The sequence below is a fragment of the Bubalus kerabau genome, chromosome 17 (genome assembly GCF_029407905.1).
Source record: "Bubalus kerabau isolate K-KA32 ecotype Philippines breed swamp buffalo chromosome 17, PCC_UOA_SB_1v2, whole genome shotgun sequence".
Taxonomy (NCBI): domain Eukaryota; kingdom Metazoa; phylum Chordata; class Mammalia; order Artiodactyla; family Bovidae; genus Bubalus; species Bubalus kerabau.
In genome coordinates this window covers 13,430,811-13,446,381 of record NC_073640.1, presented here as the reverse complement: position 1 = coordinate 13,446,381, position 15,571 = coordinate 13,430,811, and the positions used below count along the sequence as shown (strand labels likewise).

The 15,571-nt window shown below is 60.3% G+C and overlaps 2 protein-coding genes across 2 annotated transcripts in view; both read right to left on the bottom strand.

Moving 5' to 3' along the window:
• Nucleotides 1–2,239, bottom strand: part of NECAB2 (N-terminal EF-hand calcium binding protein 2) — a 42,174-nt gene extending 39,935 nt beyond the window's left edge. The window contains exon 1 of the mRNA XM_055552162.1: nt 2,006–2,239. Coding sequence (XP_055408137.1) covers nt 2,006–2,239 — 234 coding nt within the window. The remainder of the gene's footprint in view (nt 1–2,005) is intronic.
• A 636-nt stretch (nt 2,240–2,875) lies between these two features.
• Nucleotides 2,876–14,523, bottom strand: OSGIN1 (oxidative stress induced growth inhibitor 1). The gene is made up of 6 exons (XM_055553192.1): nt 14,291–14,523; nt 10,430–10,534; nt 9,041–9,177; nt 7,911–8,102; nt 7,576–7,667; nt 2,876–4,875 (listed from the first exon to the last, which is right to left on the bottom strand). The coding sequence occupies exons 1-6, from the start codon at nt 14,484–14,486 to the stop codon at nt 3,927–3,929; spliced, it is 1,671 nt and encodes a 556-aa protein (XP_055409167.1). The 5' UTR covers nt 14,487–14,523; the 3' UTR covers nt 2,876–3,926.
• Nucleotides 14,524–15,571: the final 1,048 nt, after the last annotated feature.

Sequence of the window (15,571 nt, the reverse complement as noted above, 5' to 3'; positions counted from 1 at the left end):
CGGTAAAGAATCCGCCTGCAATGTGGGATACCCGGGTTCAATCCTTGGGTCGGGAAGATCCCCTGGAGAAGGGAAAGGCTACCCACTCCAGTATTCTGGCCTGGAGAATTCCATGGACAGAGGAGCCTGGCAGGCTACAGTCCATGGGGTCGCAGAGTCGGACCCTTCTGAGTGACTTAAGCACGCGTGCACGCAAGCCTTACTGAGGGTAGAAAGAGGGGGAGACGCCGCCCCCAGCATCTGACCCTCACACCTTAGAGAGCGGAAGCCGGGCCCCTGCCTCCAAGCAGTAGGGCGGACATCTACTGTCGGGCACCTGGGGCTGCGAGAAACTGAAGCAGCAGCTCAGGAAAGATATTATCAAAACATCCCCCCTTTCTTGAGCTGAACCCCAAGTTGGGGCAGGGGACACAGGTCTGGAGCCACTGCGGCTGGGGCAGAAAAGGGGGCAGTTGCCAGCACCCCAGCCTGTGCACCGCACACTGCTCCTGACTGCAAGGTTCCCGAGGAGGCTGGAGTCCCACCTTCAGGTGCTGGGGCCGGGCGCGAGCGTTAAACAAGTGACTGACCCGACAGGAGATGTAGCCCTGGCACTCGCTCATCACCCCCACTTCACAGATGGGGAGACTAGGGCTCAGAGCCGGCTCAAGGCCAGCGTGGCGTGAGGACTCCAGAGCCCACGTCCTGTCCTGTGTGAAGGGGTGGGGGACCTGGACAGAGCTCTCCGCTGCAAGGGCTTTCAGCTGCGAACTCACTGGGGCTTTGAGAGGGTTCACCTGTGCAGGCAGGCGCGTGTGGGCTGTGTGTGAGCACGTTCTGGGAAGCCTGGGAGCCACGGCCACTCGCCGCAGATCCCCTCCCCGTGCCCTCTGGGCTCAGAGCCAGCGATGGGGGCTCCAACAGGAACGTGGTGGGGGTGGGGAGGCGAGAGGAAACCCCCACTGTCCCCCACTCACCAGGATGTGATACACACACCTCTCCCAGAAACCCACCCACCGTACACAAACATGGCACCCCCACCCCCGTGTCACCCACCACGGAGGGCCCTCCCTAGGACAGGTACACCCCACTGCCATGCTGCCCCTTGGGTTGGGCAGAGCACCCCACGGGGGACGCCCCCCGACCCTGGCAGCCACCCACCCTGTAGAAAGCTCCCTCCTAAGGAGGGGAGTGGGTGGGAGGGTGAGGTGGGGCAGTTTGGGCCCCAGAGGATGTGGGGGAGAGGGTGAGGAGGGGAGACGGTGAAAAGGGGAGGGAGGTGAGCGGGGGAGGGGAGGAGGGAGGAGGGGGAGGGGTGGAGGGGTGGAAGGGGATCAAGGACCGACGGCTCAGAATGGAGTGGTGGTCCTCAGAGAGGATGGGGGATGGCTCCAGTCCTACTGAAAGGAGAGAGAAAGGCAGTTGGGGAGGGGGCTTTGCTTTTAAAAAGGTGGTGCCTGAGGCAAAAGGGTTGAGGATACAAGGGCTTAAGGTCCAGAGCTCGGACAAGAAAAATGGCCCCGGACCCAGGGATTGTGTGTGTGATGGGGTGGGTTGGGGGGAGAGTCTTAGAAAAGTAAGGACGGGGGCAGGAGCAGGGGCCGACGGCGGTCCGGGACTCGCGTCCCGGGAAGGAGCCGGGTGAAGGATGAAGTGCGGGCTGGAGAAAGATGAGGGTTTGGCCAGACAGAAGTAGGGGGCGGTGGCCGGGTCGAGGGGCTCCAGGGTGCCGGCTCCGAGAACGTGGAGATCCCGAGAGGGGGAGGGAGGTAAAGGGGTCGTCCCGGTACGAGACGGGACCCGCACGGAGACCGGCCTGGGGGGCAGAGGAGCTGGGGGCCGCGCTCTGCACAAGGAGGAGCCGGTGGATCCCGCTCTGGACCTCCAGGGGTGGGGGCGGGCGTCCCTGCCTGGGGACCCCTGCCCTTCAGGCAGAAGGGGGTCTTGCAGGTCCCAGCGGGGACCCGGGAGCGCGGCGTCCGCGTCGCCCGGGGGGGAGAACGGGTCCCGGCCCGCGCGTACTCACGTCCAGGATGACGGCGGTGCCCCCGCGCGGCGAGGCGGGGCCCGGGTAGGGGCCGGGGTCCGCGACGGGGGTGTCGGGGGTATCGGGGGCGTCGGGGGCCAGCGGCGCCCGGGGCTCGCCCATCCTGGCGCCCACCCAGCGCAGCAGCCCGCCCAGCGCCCGGCCCTGAGGCGGCGGCTCCCGGAGCAGCCTGTGCGCGCCGGCCCTGCACAGGCGCGCCGCCCGCTCGCACATCGCGCCGCGCCGCCGCCGCCGCCGCCCGGAAGCCCGCCGACCCCCGCCCGGCCCGCGGCCCGCCCCCGCGCGACCCCCTCCCCGGCGCCGCCCGCCGCCGCCGCCCGCGCGCCCCGCCCTCCCTCCCTCTGCCCCCGCGGCCGCGGCCACGCGGGGGACGGGCCGGCGCCGGGGGACGGGAAGGGGGGGGCACCGCCCCGCCCGGACCCGGAGCCACGTGCCCCGTGGGCCACCGCCCCCGCCCCCGGCGGCCGGGCGCGGCGGCAGGGGGCTGCCGGCAGTGGGGCGCGGGGCTGGGGAGCTAGACCCCGGCCCGGCCGCTGAGGGGGCTGCCTGGCAGGCGCGGGGTGGTGGGGGTCTGGCTTCGGGGGTGCATCCCTGGGGGCTGTCCCCATTCCAAGTCTCCCCCTGCCCGCCCTCCGGAAGAATCGCCCCTCCCCCGCGCCGTGGCGCCGCCGCCGGGGTCGGAGCGCGGTGTCCGGCGAGCCCGGAGCGCCCTCTGCCGGCTGCCGCCCAAGGAACGCGCGCCCACGCACCGGGGCCACCTTCTCCACTCCGCAAGTACCCACTCGTCCCTTCCACGGGGTGCACGCCCCTCAGACCTCCCCCGCGCGTTAAACAACGCCCAGAACTAGTCTTCCCCACCTCTGGAACACCCTCTTCCCCTCATACTCCCGTCGTCCATCCTTCCAGACGCCCACCCACAGAACCAGAGAATTAAAGGAGCCCCTGCTGGGTGCTAGGCCTGGTGGCCGCACTGGGTTCCCAGAACAGCGGAAAAACAGAGGAGGGCTTGCCTTGGCCTCTTGGAGCTTACAGCCAAGTGGGCGGAGCCAGATACTGGAATGATCCCACAAATAACGAAGAGTGAGAACTGAACTGCAATGAAGGGGTGGCACCCTGACGCACCAGAGTGGGCTCTACCTTAAGGCCACGGAGGGGCATATGTCAGAAGAGGCTTCCTAGAGGAATGGTCCTTATGCTCCGAGACTGGAAGGAAGAGGAGTTAAAGAGAGGATGGGGAAGTTCCTTGGGCTAGAGCTTAGCCTGTCCACAGGCCCTGTGGCAGGTGCAACTGTGGGGAACACATAGGATCCCCTGAAGGGAGAGGGACTGAGTGGGGCTGGGAAAGCCTCCCCAGCACCCACTCCTCAGTCACATCTGCCCTTTCACTTGGGGCACCACCCAGTGTCCCCCAGCCCCGGGACCTTATCCCACACGACCCTGTGCTTCTGCCCCTGCCCTGACTGCCCAGGTCCCGGGGGGCAGGGTCCTGGGCACCTGGTGCCCTCCACAAGCAGAGAGTCCTCGGACACAGGAGTGGAGGCAGGCGCTGGTTTTATTTGGGACCTGATTCTGGAAAGAGCGGGGCCTGGAAGTCCTCCTGGCTCGGCGCCCCACGGGCCCTGGTGATCCCGGCTCACACGGGCCACTTCACCCCCCCAGTTACAGCTCTGGGCCTACCGTGTCCTGTGGCCACTGTTTCCACCCTGGTCTGAGTCCCGGCAGTCTGGGTTTCCCACTCTTCATCTGAGAGGCCTGTTGCGTGGGCTCATGGCCACTCCTGTCTCCTGCAGGAGAGGCCCCCTTCCATCACTGGGGCATCTTGGGACGGACTCTGCGTCCGGCAGGGCTGTGGTGATCTCCCTCCTTTTAGGGCCTGGGTGTAAGGGTGCCGGGCCAGGTGTTAGGGTGGCTTCCTGGCCTCCTTGCGCAGCAGGGAGCTGGCCACAGCCAGGGCCCCGCCCTGTACAAAGCGCACAAAGTTGTCCCCGGCCAGTGGCCCCATGGCATACAGGCCCTCCTGGTGGATGCTCTGGTAGGTGAAGGGGTCCACCTCAATGGGGTTCCTCTTGGCGCTCAGAGGCTGGTCGGGGTCCACGGCAAGGTCGGCGCCCGCCCCCGGGAGGAAGGACAGATCAGGGTGGGAGCCGATGAGCACCAGCACCAGGGCCACGCCAAAGACCTGCTGGAGGCCCTGGGGGTCGCGGAACACGGCCTGGCGGTCCTCCTTGAGGAGCAGCAGCTGGTGCTCGGGGAGGCTGCGGTAGCCCTCGTAGGGGCTGGGCGACAGGATGGACTGCTCGCGCATCATCTGGTGAACCTTGTGGTACTCGGGGTACAGCATCTTGGGCAGCTGGTTGAACACCAGGCCGGGGTCGTCCACGGGCCGGCGGAAGGCGTGGATCACAGGGACGCTGTAGTGGCGAGCGTAGAGGACCGCATCTGCGGCTGACAGCCCCGCCCCGATGATGAGGATGGGGTCCGAGGATGGGGACACTGTGCCTGCTCGCGTGGCCACCTCCAGGGCTGACAGGTCGTGGTGGACGAAGGGCAGGGCCTCCCCGGGGATGCCCAGGCGGGCTGGGCTGTCGGACGTGCCTGTGGCCAGGACCACATTGTGGGCGCTCAGGGAGAAGGGCTGCTGGCTCTGGTCCTCGGCAGTTATGAAGCCGCTCACCTGGAAGAGCGGGCTGGGGTCCCGGGGCCCAGGGCTGCTGGGCTCGGGTGTCCCCCACTCCACGGCTGTGACCGTGGCGCTGGACACGAAGTTGTGGCTCAGCCCTTTCCTGATCACGTAGTCCCTGTAGTAGTGGGCGATGTCACCGGCCGTGGCCCGGCTGTTGCGAAGACCTCTGGGGGCAGGAGGGACAAGGGGGCGTGAGTGTCAGACAGTGGACTGAGGCTGGGCAGACAGGCTGGGGCCAGGCCCTGGAGGGTGGCTGCACCACCCCTACGCGTAGGACTTGCTCAAGGGGTTCACCCCCTCGGAGCTGTAAAAATCTCTTTTCTGTACAATGGAGCTGATGAGGGTGGGGTTTGGAGTGTGGCCCCTGGTGTCAGAGGTCCTGGGTTCTGTGGGAACCCCCTGCTGCCTCAGTCCCTCGTTTGCAAAATGACCACGGTGATAGCACTTGTTCCCTGCTGTCATTGAGAGGCTCCGATGACAGGAGTGAAGGCTTTGGACTAGAACCTGGCAGGCTGTGAGTGACGCGGGGTCGGCCACGACTGTTTCCTCCAATGACTGACTAGTATTCTATGTGCATGGGGGTAGGATTCTGTTTTTATGAAGTTCACAAACAGATAAAGCTCATCTGTGGAGTTAGACATCCAGAGAGGGGTGGCCTCTTAGGAAGGGGGTGATTGGGAAGGGCCTGAGGGGGGCTTCTGGGGAGAAGGGGTCTGCTTTTGGAGTCTGGGTGACTGAAACATATGTGTATCCACTTTAAGAAATTACATCCACCTGTAGGCATGTGAATTGCGTGCTTTCTATATGTGCTTATACTTCAGTAAAGAACTTGGTTAAATAATAACCCACATAGAGCACTTAACACAGTCCCCAACACACAGCCCTGGCTGTCATTCCTGTTACTATTGTTGTTATTACCACCTTTTCCAGGCCTGTTGCGGGTGGGTGAGGCATAGACATTGTTGACGCTATCTCAGCTCCTCCCTGTAGCTCCCCGGGTGACCTTCAGTGAGTTCCCTTCCCTGACTTGTGGACACTTGTTACAGATTAACTCAAAGGGGATCTTTTGTGACATCGTCAATACAGCCCATCAGTAAGCATGCAAAACTGTAGGTGAGCTCAGATCTCCCTGAAGGCCACTCCAGCCGACACAACTCGTTAATCTGCTCCTGAAACTGGAACTCTGGAATTCACGGCTGTGGGTTGGTCATTTCAGCTCCTCTGTTTTAGTAAAACGTGTTTTAAAGGGCTGTCCTAAGACGATGTTGCATCCAGGGTTTCTTATAATAATGGCACATTGGAAAGAATGAAAGCTCTGTGACTGGGGAGTGGTTTAGGAACCGCGGGAGCACCATGAGGGCAGGGGGTGCATCTGTTGTGGCTTTTGGCTCTGACATCTAAGCACAAGGCCCGGTATGTAGGAATAGGTGGAGCTGCCTGCCCTCTCGGGAATATTACATGGCCGTGTAGCAGGATGGCTGCAATCACTGTGTAATCACCATGTGAGATCTTATGACATAACGTTACATTTTAAGAGTAGAGCAGAAAAGGGTGCATCTACTGTGAAGTTTACATTCCTGTCTATCTGTTAACTCATCACTACACCAGCCTGGATGTCTTTCTACCACATTTGCTGGGGCAAAAGTCTTTGTGTCAAAAGGACAGACTATGAACTCTGGAGGGATGGAAACAGAGTTTCCCAAGAGGTCAAGTGAGGTTTCCAGTAGGTCAGCTGCCTATTGGGTGGCTGAGCACTGAAGAATTGATGCCTTCAAACTGGTGCTGGAGAAGACTCTTGAGAGTCCCTTGGATAGCAAGGAGATCTAGCCAGTCAATCCTTAAGGAAATCAGTCCTGAATATTCATTAAAAGGACTGAAGCCGAAGCTCCAATACTTTGGCCACCTGATGCGAAGAACTGACTCCTTGGAAAAGACCCTGATGCTGGGAAAGATTGAAGGTGGGAGGAGAAGGGGACGACAGAGGATGAAGTGGTTGGATGGCATCTCTGACTCAATGGATGTGAGTTTGAGCAAGCTCCGGGAGATAGTGCAGGACAGAAGGGCTTGGTGTGCTGCAGTCCATGGGGTCACAAAGAGACAGACATGACTGTGGGACTGAACAATAGGCCCCCTGTCAGAACCCCGAGGGTGGAAAAAACGTTCAAGGGCAGATGCCACCCTGAGCACTGGGCAACTTTACGCCTCGTGCCCTGGGATGAGCAGGGGCTGGCATCTGTTGTGATTCAGCTGTCTCTCTGGGATGGTGAGAAGTGTGCAGCATGGTCATTATGGAGCAGGAAGTGGGATGGGAAGAGAACCCTCCAAGGTGCGGCAGTGCTGGGGAGGAGTGTGGGGTTAGGAGTCAGCTGTCTTTCTTTTCTGAGTTTTCAATTTCCTGTACTGTAGTTTTGTTTCTAATGCAAAATCAATTAAAAAAAAAGTGCATCCGATGGATTAGCTGACCGAGAAAAAGAGACGGTTGCAGGCCAGGCTCAGAATATCGGGAGGGGCTGCGGGAGGCCAGAGGACCGGGGAGCCTGGGCCAGAGGCTCTGAGGCAGGATGTGGGGGGCAGGGGCCAGTGGTCACCCCTCCTTAGAGCCTGGAATGCCACAGGGAGGCCCAGTCGAGATTGTGAAGCAGGAGCACCGGATGGGGGGTCCTGGGGAGCCCAGCTCTGCTGCTCACTGCCCGTGTGGCCCTGGCCAAGTCCTTTCCCCAGCCCAGCTACAGCGTTGACCACAGCGTCCCCCCTCGAGGGCAGGCTCGATGAGCCCCCGAAGCCCCTTGACCTCTAGCTGCCAGTTCAGTGTCGGGGGTGGGCTTGGGTCTTCCCCGCCCACCTTGGCTTTCCAGGGCGGCCTCACCTGCGCTTCTTGCACATCCAGTCCTTGACCTGCAGGTCGGGGAGCCCCATCCACTCGCCTTGGCTCAGGGTCACCATGGAGCCTTCAATGGACTAGGAGTGAAGGAGAGCAAAGTCCCGGTCTGTGCTGGCCCCCAGCCCCCCCAGGGCTGGATAGCAGGGGAGGCCTCAGCCACAGGGGCTGGTTGCGGAGGGGGGGGGGGTGGGGGGGTGGGGGGAAGTGGAGGGAGGAGGGGGCAGTGGGGGCGAATAGGGAAAGGTGGGAAGTGCAAGAGTCCTGACCTGCGTTAGGGAGGTTTGGCACAAGTCCCCTCACCCCATCCGGGCCCCACTCACATGCCAGGCGCCCCCAGGCGGGTTCCGGCCCAGGACCAGGTGGGGGATTGCTCGCTCCTTCTGGTGCCTCCAGGTGAGGACGGACTCCACGCTGCCCCCAAAGTCCGTGTCTGGGCGCAGGAGGGCGTCAAAGAGCAGGGCCACAGGGCTTTGGCACCGGCCCTCCAGGCCTTCGGACAGGTAGTCTAGGTCCTGGAGTTGGGGGTGGGGGGGGGGGGGACGCAGGTCAGAGGGGCCACAGGAGGAGGGCCGCCTGGTCCCACCTTCCCTCCCTCGTATCGAGGTGTCAGATGAGCTTGGGAAACGCCGCCTCCCTGAAGCTCATCACGCAGGGCAGCACACTAAAGGCTCTGATAAGTCCTGCGGTGGCATTTACCCGTTTAGATTTGCCAAACCCAGCGTCTCTTAACTGTACTGGAGCACAAACCTTTTTCTCTGCATTGTACTGAGGAATTCTGGGAAATCTCTATCTAGATCCCACGCGGCTTACTTCCTCACCCTCCAGCTCTGCGGGGGAGGGGACCAGCTTGATGGACGTAGCCTGGAGGGGCAGCGGACACTGAGTGACCTCCTGGGAGGCGAGGGGTGTGGAGGGGGGACTGGTCAGCCCTCCTAAGCAGGGGCTAGTAGGTCTGCAGCATCCGGGACTGGGGTCCTCAGCTTTGGCGCCCCTGGCTCCGGGGCTGGGGGCTCGTCCTGTGTGCTGTGGGGTGCTCTGGCCTCCCTGGCCTCGACCCGCTAAGCCAGTGCTGTCACCATTCTGGGCGTGACAACTGAGACTGTCTCTAGGTGGCCAAGTGTCCCCAGGAGAGCAAAACTGTCCTCGTTTAGAATCGCTGGACTAGGGGAGGTGAGACAAGCGGACGTCTTAAAGAAAGCCGCCAGCCCTCTTTCCCGGTTTCTGTGGCCTCCCGTGTCTCACAAACGCATCCTTTTGTTTCTTGGCTGTGCCACGTGGCTTGTGGGATCCTAGTTCCCTGTCCAGGGATCGAACTCTGAGCCCGGCAGTGAAAGCACCGAGTCCTAACCGCTGGACTGGCGGGGAATTCCCACAAATGCTTTTTGATTTTTGCCTGGGAGAGTTTCCCTGCAGTGGGGGTGTTCCCCACCCGCCCAGAGCTCAAGCCCACCTGGTCCATAATGGAGACCCCCGGCACCTCTGAGAGCTTCCTCTGCAGCAGGGGGTGCGGGTGGACGGCGTCCGGCCTCACGTAGGGGGTGTAGCCTGAGAGCAGGTAGGACAGGCAGATGCCCGAGGGACCATTGCCTGGGGAGAGAGGGCACGGTCAGAGGGCAGAGCGTTGGAGCCCTAAGACCTCCACCACCACCGAGAGCTTTGGTTTTGATCTGTCTCATTCCCTGATTTGCTCTTTACTCATAAACATAAAAATAAAGCATTTATTAGTGCTGCACCACTTTAACAACTAGAGAAAGCTGTGGAAATAACCACTGATGTTTACTGAGTGCTTACTATGTGTCAAGCTTTCTGTTAAGTGATTAAAAAAATTTTTTTTTTCTATGTGGACCATTTTTAAAGTCTTTATTGAATTTTTTAAAATAATATTGTTTGATGTTTTGGTTTTTTGGCCTCAAGGCATATGGGATCTTAGCTCCCAGACTGGGGATCAAACCTGCTCTCCCTGCATTGGAAGGCGAAGTCTGAACCATTCCAGGGAAGTCCCCACTGATTTTAACAGCAAAATAAAGCTACTGCTGCTGTAACAAGCTTCTCTGTAGCCCGGAAGCCCGTGCATTATCCCCCTGAGCCAAGTGCACACTACTTTTGCTCCTTTGCTACGTGAGGATGCTGGAGCAGAGAGGCTGAGTAACTTGCCTGTGGTCACAGAGCAGCGAGAATGAGACCCTGAGACCACCAAGGACGAGCCCAGTCCTCCAGGACTGACCGTGCAGTGGGTTCGAGGGATGTGGAGAACATTGCAGCACATAAGATGATGTGCTGACAGGGTGAGCTCGGGGGCAGGGGCACTCAGGACGGGCGCTAAGGCCACCTGTGGTGGGGCCGCCTGCCCCTGGTCCTGATGAACCCCAGGACTCACCAGTGGCCCTTCTCGGGCAATTAACCTCGCGGCATCACTTCTTATATGTCCTCTTATCTTGTGCTGTGCTGAGTCCCACTTACGGAGACAATGGTTAGGATGAACCATGTGAAATCGCTGGTGCTCAACTGTCCTGAACTTACAAAAATGGCCATTTCACGTGGTTCAACCTGATGCTGGCCTGGAGGGCAGGGGCCTCTGTCCCCCCTTTCTGCAGACCTGAGGGCAGGACCACATGCAGCTGCTGTGTCTTCTCACTCAGGGGAACACAGGCCAGTTGCCCACTTATCACCAGCAGCCCACCATCCCCCCCGGGCAACCTCTCCAGGTCGTTCTGCTCCTGCCTTGCGGGTTCCTGGAAGGACCGTTTGGAATGATGTTTTAGAAACTGCTGAGCAGAGCGCTGAGTGAACGCTCCTGACCTCCGACCCACCCAACCCCCCTGCCTTGAGCAGCACTCACCAATGATGATGACCGGGAGGGGCTCTGAGCTGCTGGCACCAAGGTGGTCCTTCCTCCGGTTGCTCATGGCTGCGGCTGGCGGGGGACGTGGGGCTGGCAGCCGACCTGGGGGCACAGAGGAAGAGGGGCCGCTCGCTGAGCCTGGGAGTCAGGCGGTCACTTCCTAGCTGCAGGGTGGCCTCCCGTTGGTCTCAGGGTCAAGTCCAGGGCCCTCCCTGAGTCTTACGATGACGCTCCTCTCACACCTGCAACCTTCTAAACAGGCCCAATAATGCAGGGCTCTCTCTCCCCCAGCCTGGTCATCTCCCGCTCTCTGAGCCTCACTCCACACTCCCATCTCATTACGGATGGTAATAGTTGTTTGGTCGCCAAGTTGTGTCTGACTCTTGTGACCCCATGGACTGCAGCATGCCAGGCCTCCCTGTCCTTCGCCATCTCCTGGAGTTCACTCAAACTCATGTCTGTTGAGTAGGTGATACCATCCAACCATCTCATCCTCTGTTGCCCCCTTCTCCTGCCTTCAATCTTTCCCAGCACCAGGGTCTTTTCCAATAAGTTGGCTCTTTCTTGGAGCAAGATCTGCCCAGCACGTCTGTGACAGCCACACCCCCACCTCACAGGCCAGCCTTCAGGTCTTCAGTGGACCTGGCCCTGGAGAGGCACCTCTGAATTGGTGACAATGGGCCCATTCCTGGCTCTTGGTTTCTTCATCTATATAATGGGAATAATCATAGTCTCTACCGCATAGGTTTGTTGGGGGTTAGGGGGACACAGGGAGGTGATGTACTTGGAGTACCGACCTGGAGAAAATGGGCCATTGGGAAGAGCCCAGGGCTCAGGGGTTGGGCTAGAACAGGTGGGCATACAGAGACAGGAAGCCGAAGCCTCTAGGTTGGGGACAAATGCCTTTAAAACTGCTCGTCTCTGGAGCACCAGCGCCCTCTGCTGGCCACGAGCCCAAATCACTCCGATGGATCCAACCCCAGAACTTGGAGCTGCAGGTCTCTCCAGGCGAGTCCAGACCCACCTTCTCTACGTGCCCCCAGCGCAGCTTTGCCTGAACACCCTGCGCAGGCCTCTCGGCCTGTCTCCAGGGAGGCCGAGACCTTGCTATGAGATCTGGCTCATAGCAAGTGAAAGGGTGAGTCAGTGGCACAGGGCCCAGACCGCCCTGAGCAGCCAGGGATGGGAGCCCGGCATCACCTGCCTTCAGAATTCTTCCAGGAAAAAGCTTAAATCTGGATTTTTATGTGAATCCCCTGATTTGGAAGAATGGGCAACTGATTCATGTTTTTTGCAAATCTTGAACGGGCTGAGGGAGCATGATCGAGGCTGGCGTGTGACCTCTGATGTGCTGAGAGTGACAGCGTCCCCCACTGGGCAGTGGGGAGACAGCGGAGCGGCTGGCCAGAGGACCTGGGAGTCGCTCCCACGGCGCTGGCAACGGGCCTGCCCACAGCAGTTTACAGTTTGCGAGGAGAGGAGCTTGCAGCTAAGCCACAGCATCTGGGCCCCTCAGGCACCCGGAGAGGCGGGCGCCGTCATCTCTGGCTGGTAGGTGAGGACAGGGGGGCTCGGAGGCAGCAGGGCACCTCGGGTGTCCCAGGGGGATGTGCCCTCGGGTGTCCTGAGAACCGCCTCAGTGGGGCCTGGGCTATGAGCTGTGTCCCCTATCAGGGACCCCTTGGCCTGCTCCACGCCTGGTTCCCTGCAGGGACCCTGCTGTCCGCTCTGGGGTGACACCACGGCCACAGAGAACCACCAACATTTCTGAACTTCTGCGGGCTGAGCCGTGCTGAGCATGCCCTGAACACTTGACGCACATTCGCCAACGTAACCCATATTTAACCGGGTTGTTAGAAGTACTCTCATGACCGCGCCCATATTACAGATGGGGAAGCCGAGGCCCAGCAAGTGTCTCACCGTCTTGGATGGCTTGCGGGGAATTTGCCACAAGGAGTGCAGGCTAAACCGGTTTTGAGCCCGGGCTGCCCTGTGCGAGGGCCTTCTCGTGCCCCCCGAGGCAGTGTGACGGCGCGTGATGGGGCGTGACAGCGTGTGATGGAGGCCCCTCCAGGCTGAGTGCAGCTCTGTCCCGGTGCTCCAGCTGGGAGGGGACGGCGGCTCACTGGCCAGCGGCTGGGTGTGCCGGTGGCCCTGGGGTAGGGGCTAAGGCTCCTAGAACACTCCCTTCACACAGCCCCGGGGCGCCACGCTGATGTCCTCACTGTCCCCGGGAACAGCGGCAACAGGACCCTGTCACAAGATCCTTTCGCATCGGCACCTTTCATCCTCAGGGAACCCACTCTACAGACGAGCAATCTGAGGTTCAGGGCAGTGAGGCCACGCCCCCGAGGTCACAGAGCCAGTGGGCAATGAATCGAGAGTTTGGTCCCTAGACACCCCACAGCCTGCCACACTGGTTGCCCACGGAGCGCCCACGCCGGGCCAAGTCCTTTTCTGCCCTGTCCCCGTGAATCCTCCTAGCACCAATAAGAGGGGTGTTTGCAGGAGCCCCCGTTTACAGACGAGGAACCACTACAGACTGCCCCGTCTTCACGCTCCCAGGAGGAAGAAGGCCCCATTCACCACCAGGGCTTTTGGACCCCACGTCCAGTGCTCATGCCAGAAGCTGCTGGATGCCACACGCGTGAGGTCACCACCCAGAGGCTGACCTGAACGGTTGCTTCCTGCGCTGCAATACACACAGGGCCCAAGTCCCGAGACTTGGAGCTCTCAAAACCTCCTTGGAAGAGCGCATGCTGCCAACTTTCCATTTGAAAGTGTAACTTCCTATTTCTCACACGCTGTTTAGTTTTGGGGAGCTGGGAAGGTCAGTTTCCAGCGTCCCTCTGGTTGAAGATGGCAAATGTTGACATTAAAAAGGCCTTTGAGTTCACAGGAGAAATGAAGCATAAAAGAAATGGGAATAATCGCACCTTCCTGGGTGTGGAGCGTAGAGTTTGGAACATTGCAATTTCTAGGGTTATTGAAGCTTACACTGCTCTAAGGCTTAGGACAACTGTATGGCTACATTTACTGAGCACCTGTGGTATTTTTGCTCATTTCACTTTAATGACAACCCTCCTACCCCACCCCATGGGTTTTTTTTTTTTTTTTCTGTTATCCCTATTGCCCAAAGGGAAAAACTGGGGTCAGGAGGGAGGTGTCTTTTCCAGGAATGTCGGAGACCACACCCCAAACCCACCCTGTGACACCTGTTGGAGTCCCCTCTGAGGAAGATGGCACAACAGTGCCCCCGAGAAAGTGCCATGAGGCCGGGGCAGAGGAGGATGGGGAGGTGCTCCGTCAGCCCAAGTGCCACCTGCCAGTCACCAGGGTGAGCCCTTGGCCTCCGCGCCCACCCCATGACACCAGTGCTCCCAGAGCCTCCCTCATCTGGAGCCCCGAGAGCTCTCCAGACCCTCTGAAACCCCACCGCTCATTCTCGGCACCCCCAACCCTCCTGTGAGAAGCCAGGTCCTCCTCGACCATGGGGGCTCGGTCCCATGAGAGCAGGAGAGGCGGGGACGGAGGGAAGCACCCAGCCTGCCCCCAGGACCCAGTGGCCTCGGGGTGGCGGGCAGCCGGCCTGGGCCGGCCACACCTCTCTTTCCTGCCTGGAGTAGCATCACGTGGGCTGAGGTGAACTCCCAGCAAGCCAGCCGGCAGGGCAGCTGTCGGCCGAGGGTGCCAGGCACCTGGAGATGGGCATGGCCAGGAGGGGTGGGGGAGGATGTCGGGGGTTGGGGGTGGGTCATGCTGGTTGTGGGGAGCCGGGGTGGTCCGCCTGGCTCCAGGGCCCTGCTCGGGTCGGGCTACCTTCTCCCACCTCCCCCAAGCCTTGCCCGGGTCACTCACCTGACCGGCCTGGGTCGAGGACACTGGGGAGCGCGGTCAGGCCTCTCGGAGAACCGGGGGTCAGGGAGCCGGCCGAGGGAGCGGGACGCACATTACCCCGTGGGGATCCAAGAGGGTGCGAGAGGCCGGGAAGCCCGGGTATTTCAGGGGCTGGGAAGAGGCGGGCGGAGGGCGGGGCCAGGAAAATCACTTTCATAAGCGTGAGTCAGCAGGGGCCCCTGGATGAATGAACTTGCACACTTGAGGGCGAGTGGTCACGTTGCCAGCCCCGGGGGATGGCCTTAGAGGGCCCACCCCGGGGTGGTCCATGGCGAGGAGGCGGGGTGGACACCGGCCAGGCGGAGCCAACCTGGCCTTTCGCCTTTTAGGGAGGCGGAGACAGTCCCGCCCAACGTACCATCAAGGCGGTCGCTTTGAGTGGAGAAAGTCCCGGTTCTCCTGGGGGTCTCCGCGCTTCTCCACCCCACGCCCACTCCTGCCTCGGCCCCAGGCTGGGAGCCCCGCCCTGCCCCCTCCTGGGCGGGCTGCCTCAGTTCCCTGGTCCGCGCCATGTGGCACCTCTCCTTCCTGGGTGATCGTGCTGTTCCGGTGACTGTGCCTAAAACAAGGTTCAGAGCTCCTTTTCTTCATTTCCCGCTACCCCCGCCCTCCCGCCCCCGCCCCGTCTTTAGCCAGTAGCATTGCACACCTCACGTTCTGCTGATTCTTATGGATTTTATTATATTATCGTCTTTCCCCAAACCGGGATGTGGGTTCTGTATGGTGCGGGAAGCATCTCTACGTCTGCTCTCTCCGACGTCTGGGAGGGTTCTCAGCACAGTAAGGGAGCTCAGGGAAGGAAGGTCGGGAGGAAGTGAGGACAGTGCTTGGCCTTTAGACTCAATGCCTATTAGCTGTTATTTCATTTTTCATGGGATTGTCACCTCTCTTACCTGGAGACTTTCCTGCCAGCCCTGCCCTGTGAGGGGGACCGGGGGTATGTTTTGCCCCACTACCGCTGGGACCAGGGTGAAGCAAGGAGGCCCTCACCTTGTGTAAAAATTTAAGGGGATGCCCCAAAATACTCAGTGATCAAGAAAAGACTATTTTGATGCAATTAAAAAAAATCAAAATTAATGCCCAAATGGTACTTCCCTGGCGGTCCAGTGGTTAAGACTGTGCTCCCAATGCAGGGGCACAGGTTTGATGCTGGTCAGGGAACTAAGAACTCTCATGCTTCATGGTGCAACCAAAGAAAAAAAAAAAAAAGATTAAAAAAATTAATGTCCGAAACCCAAGATA

Excerpts from the sequence above, each read along its gene's own strand:
- OSGIN1 (XM_055553192.1), bottom strand. The coding sequence starts at position 14,486 with ATGAAAGTGATTTTCCTGGCCCCGCCCTCCGCCCGCCTCTTCCCAGCC. Across the intron at positions 10,535-14,290 it reads CCTCGACCCAGGCCGGTCAG|GTCGGCTGCCAGCCCCACGT; the intron begins GTGAGTGACCCG and ends CTGTGCCCCCAG. Across the intron at positions 9,178-10,429 it reads CCTCCCGGTCATCATCATTG|GCAATGGTCCCTCGGGCATC; the intron begins GTGAGTGCTGCT and ends CTCTCTCCCCAG.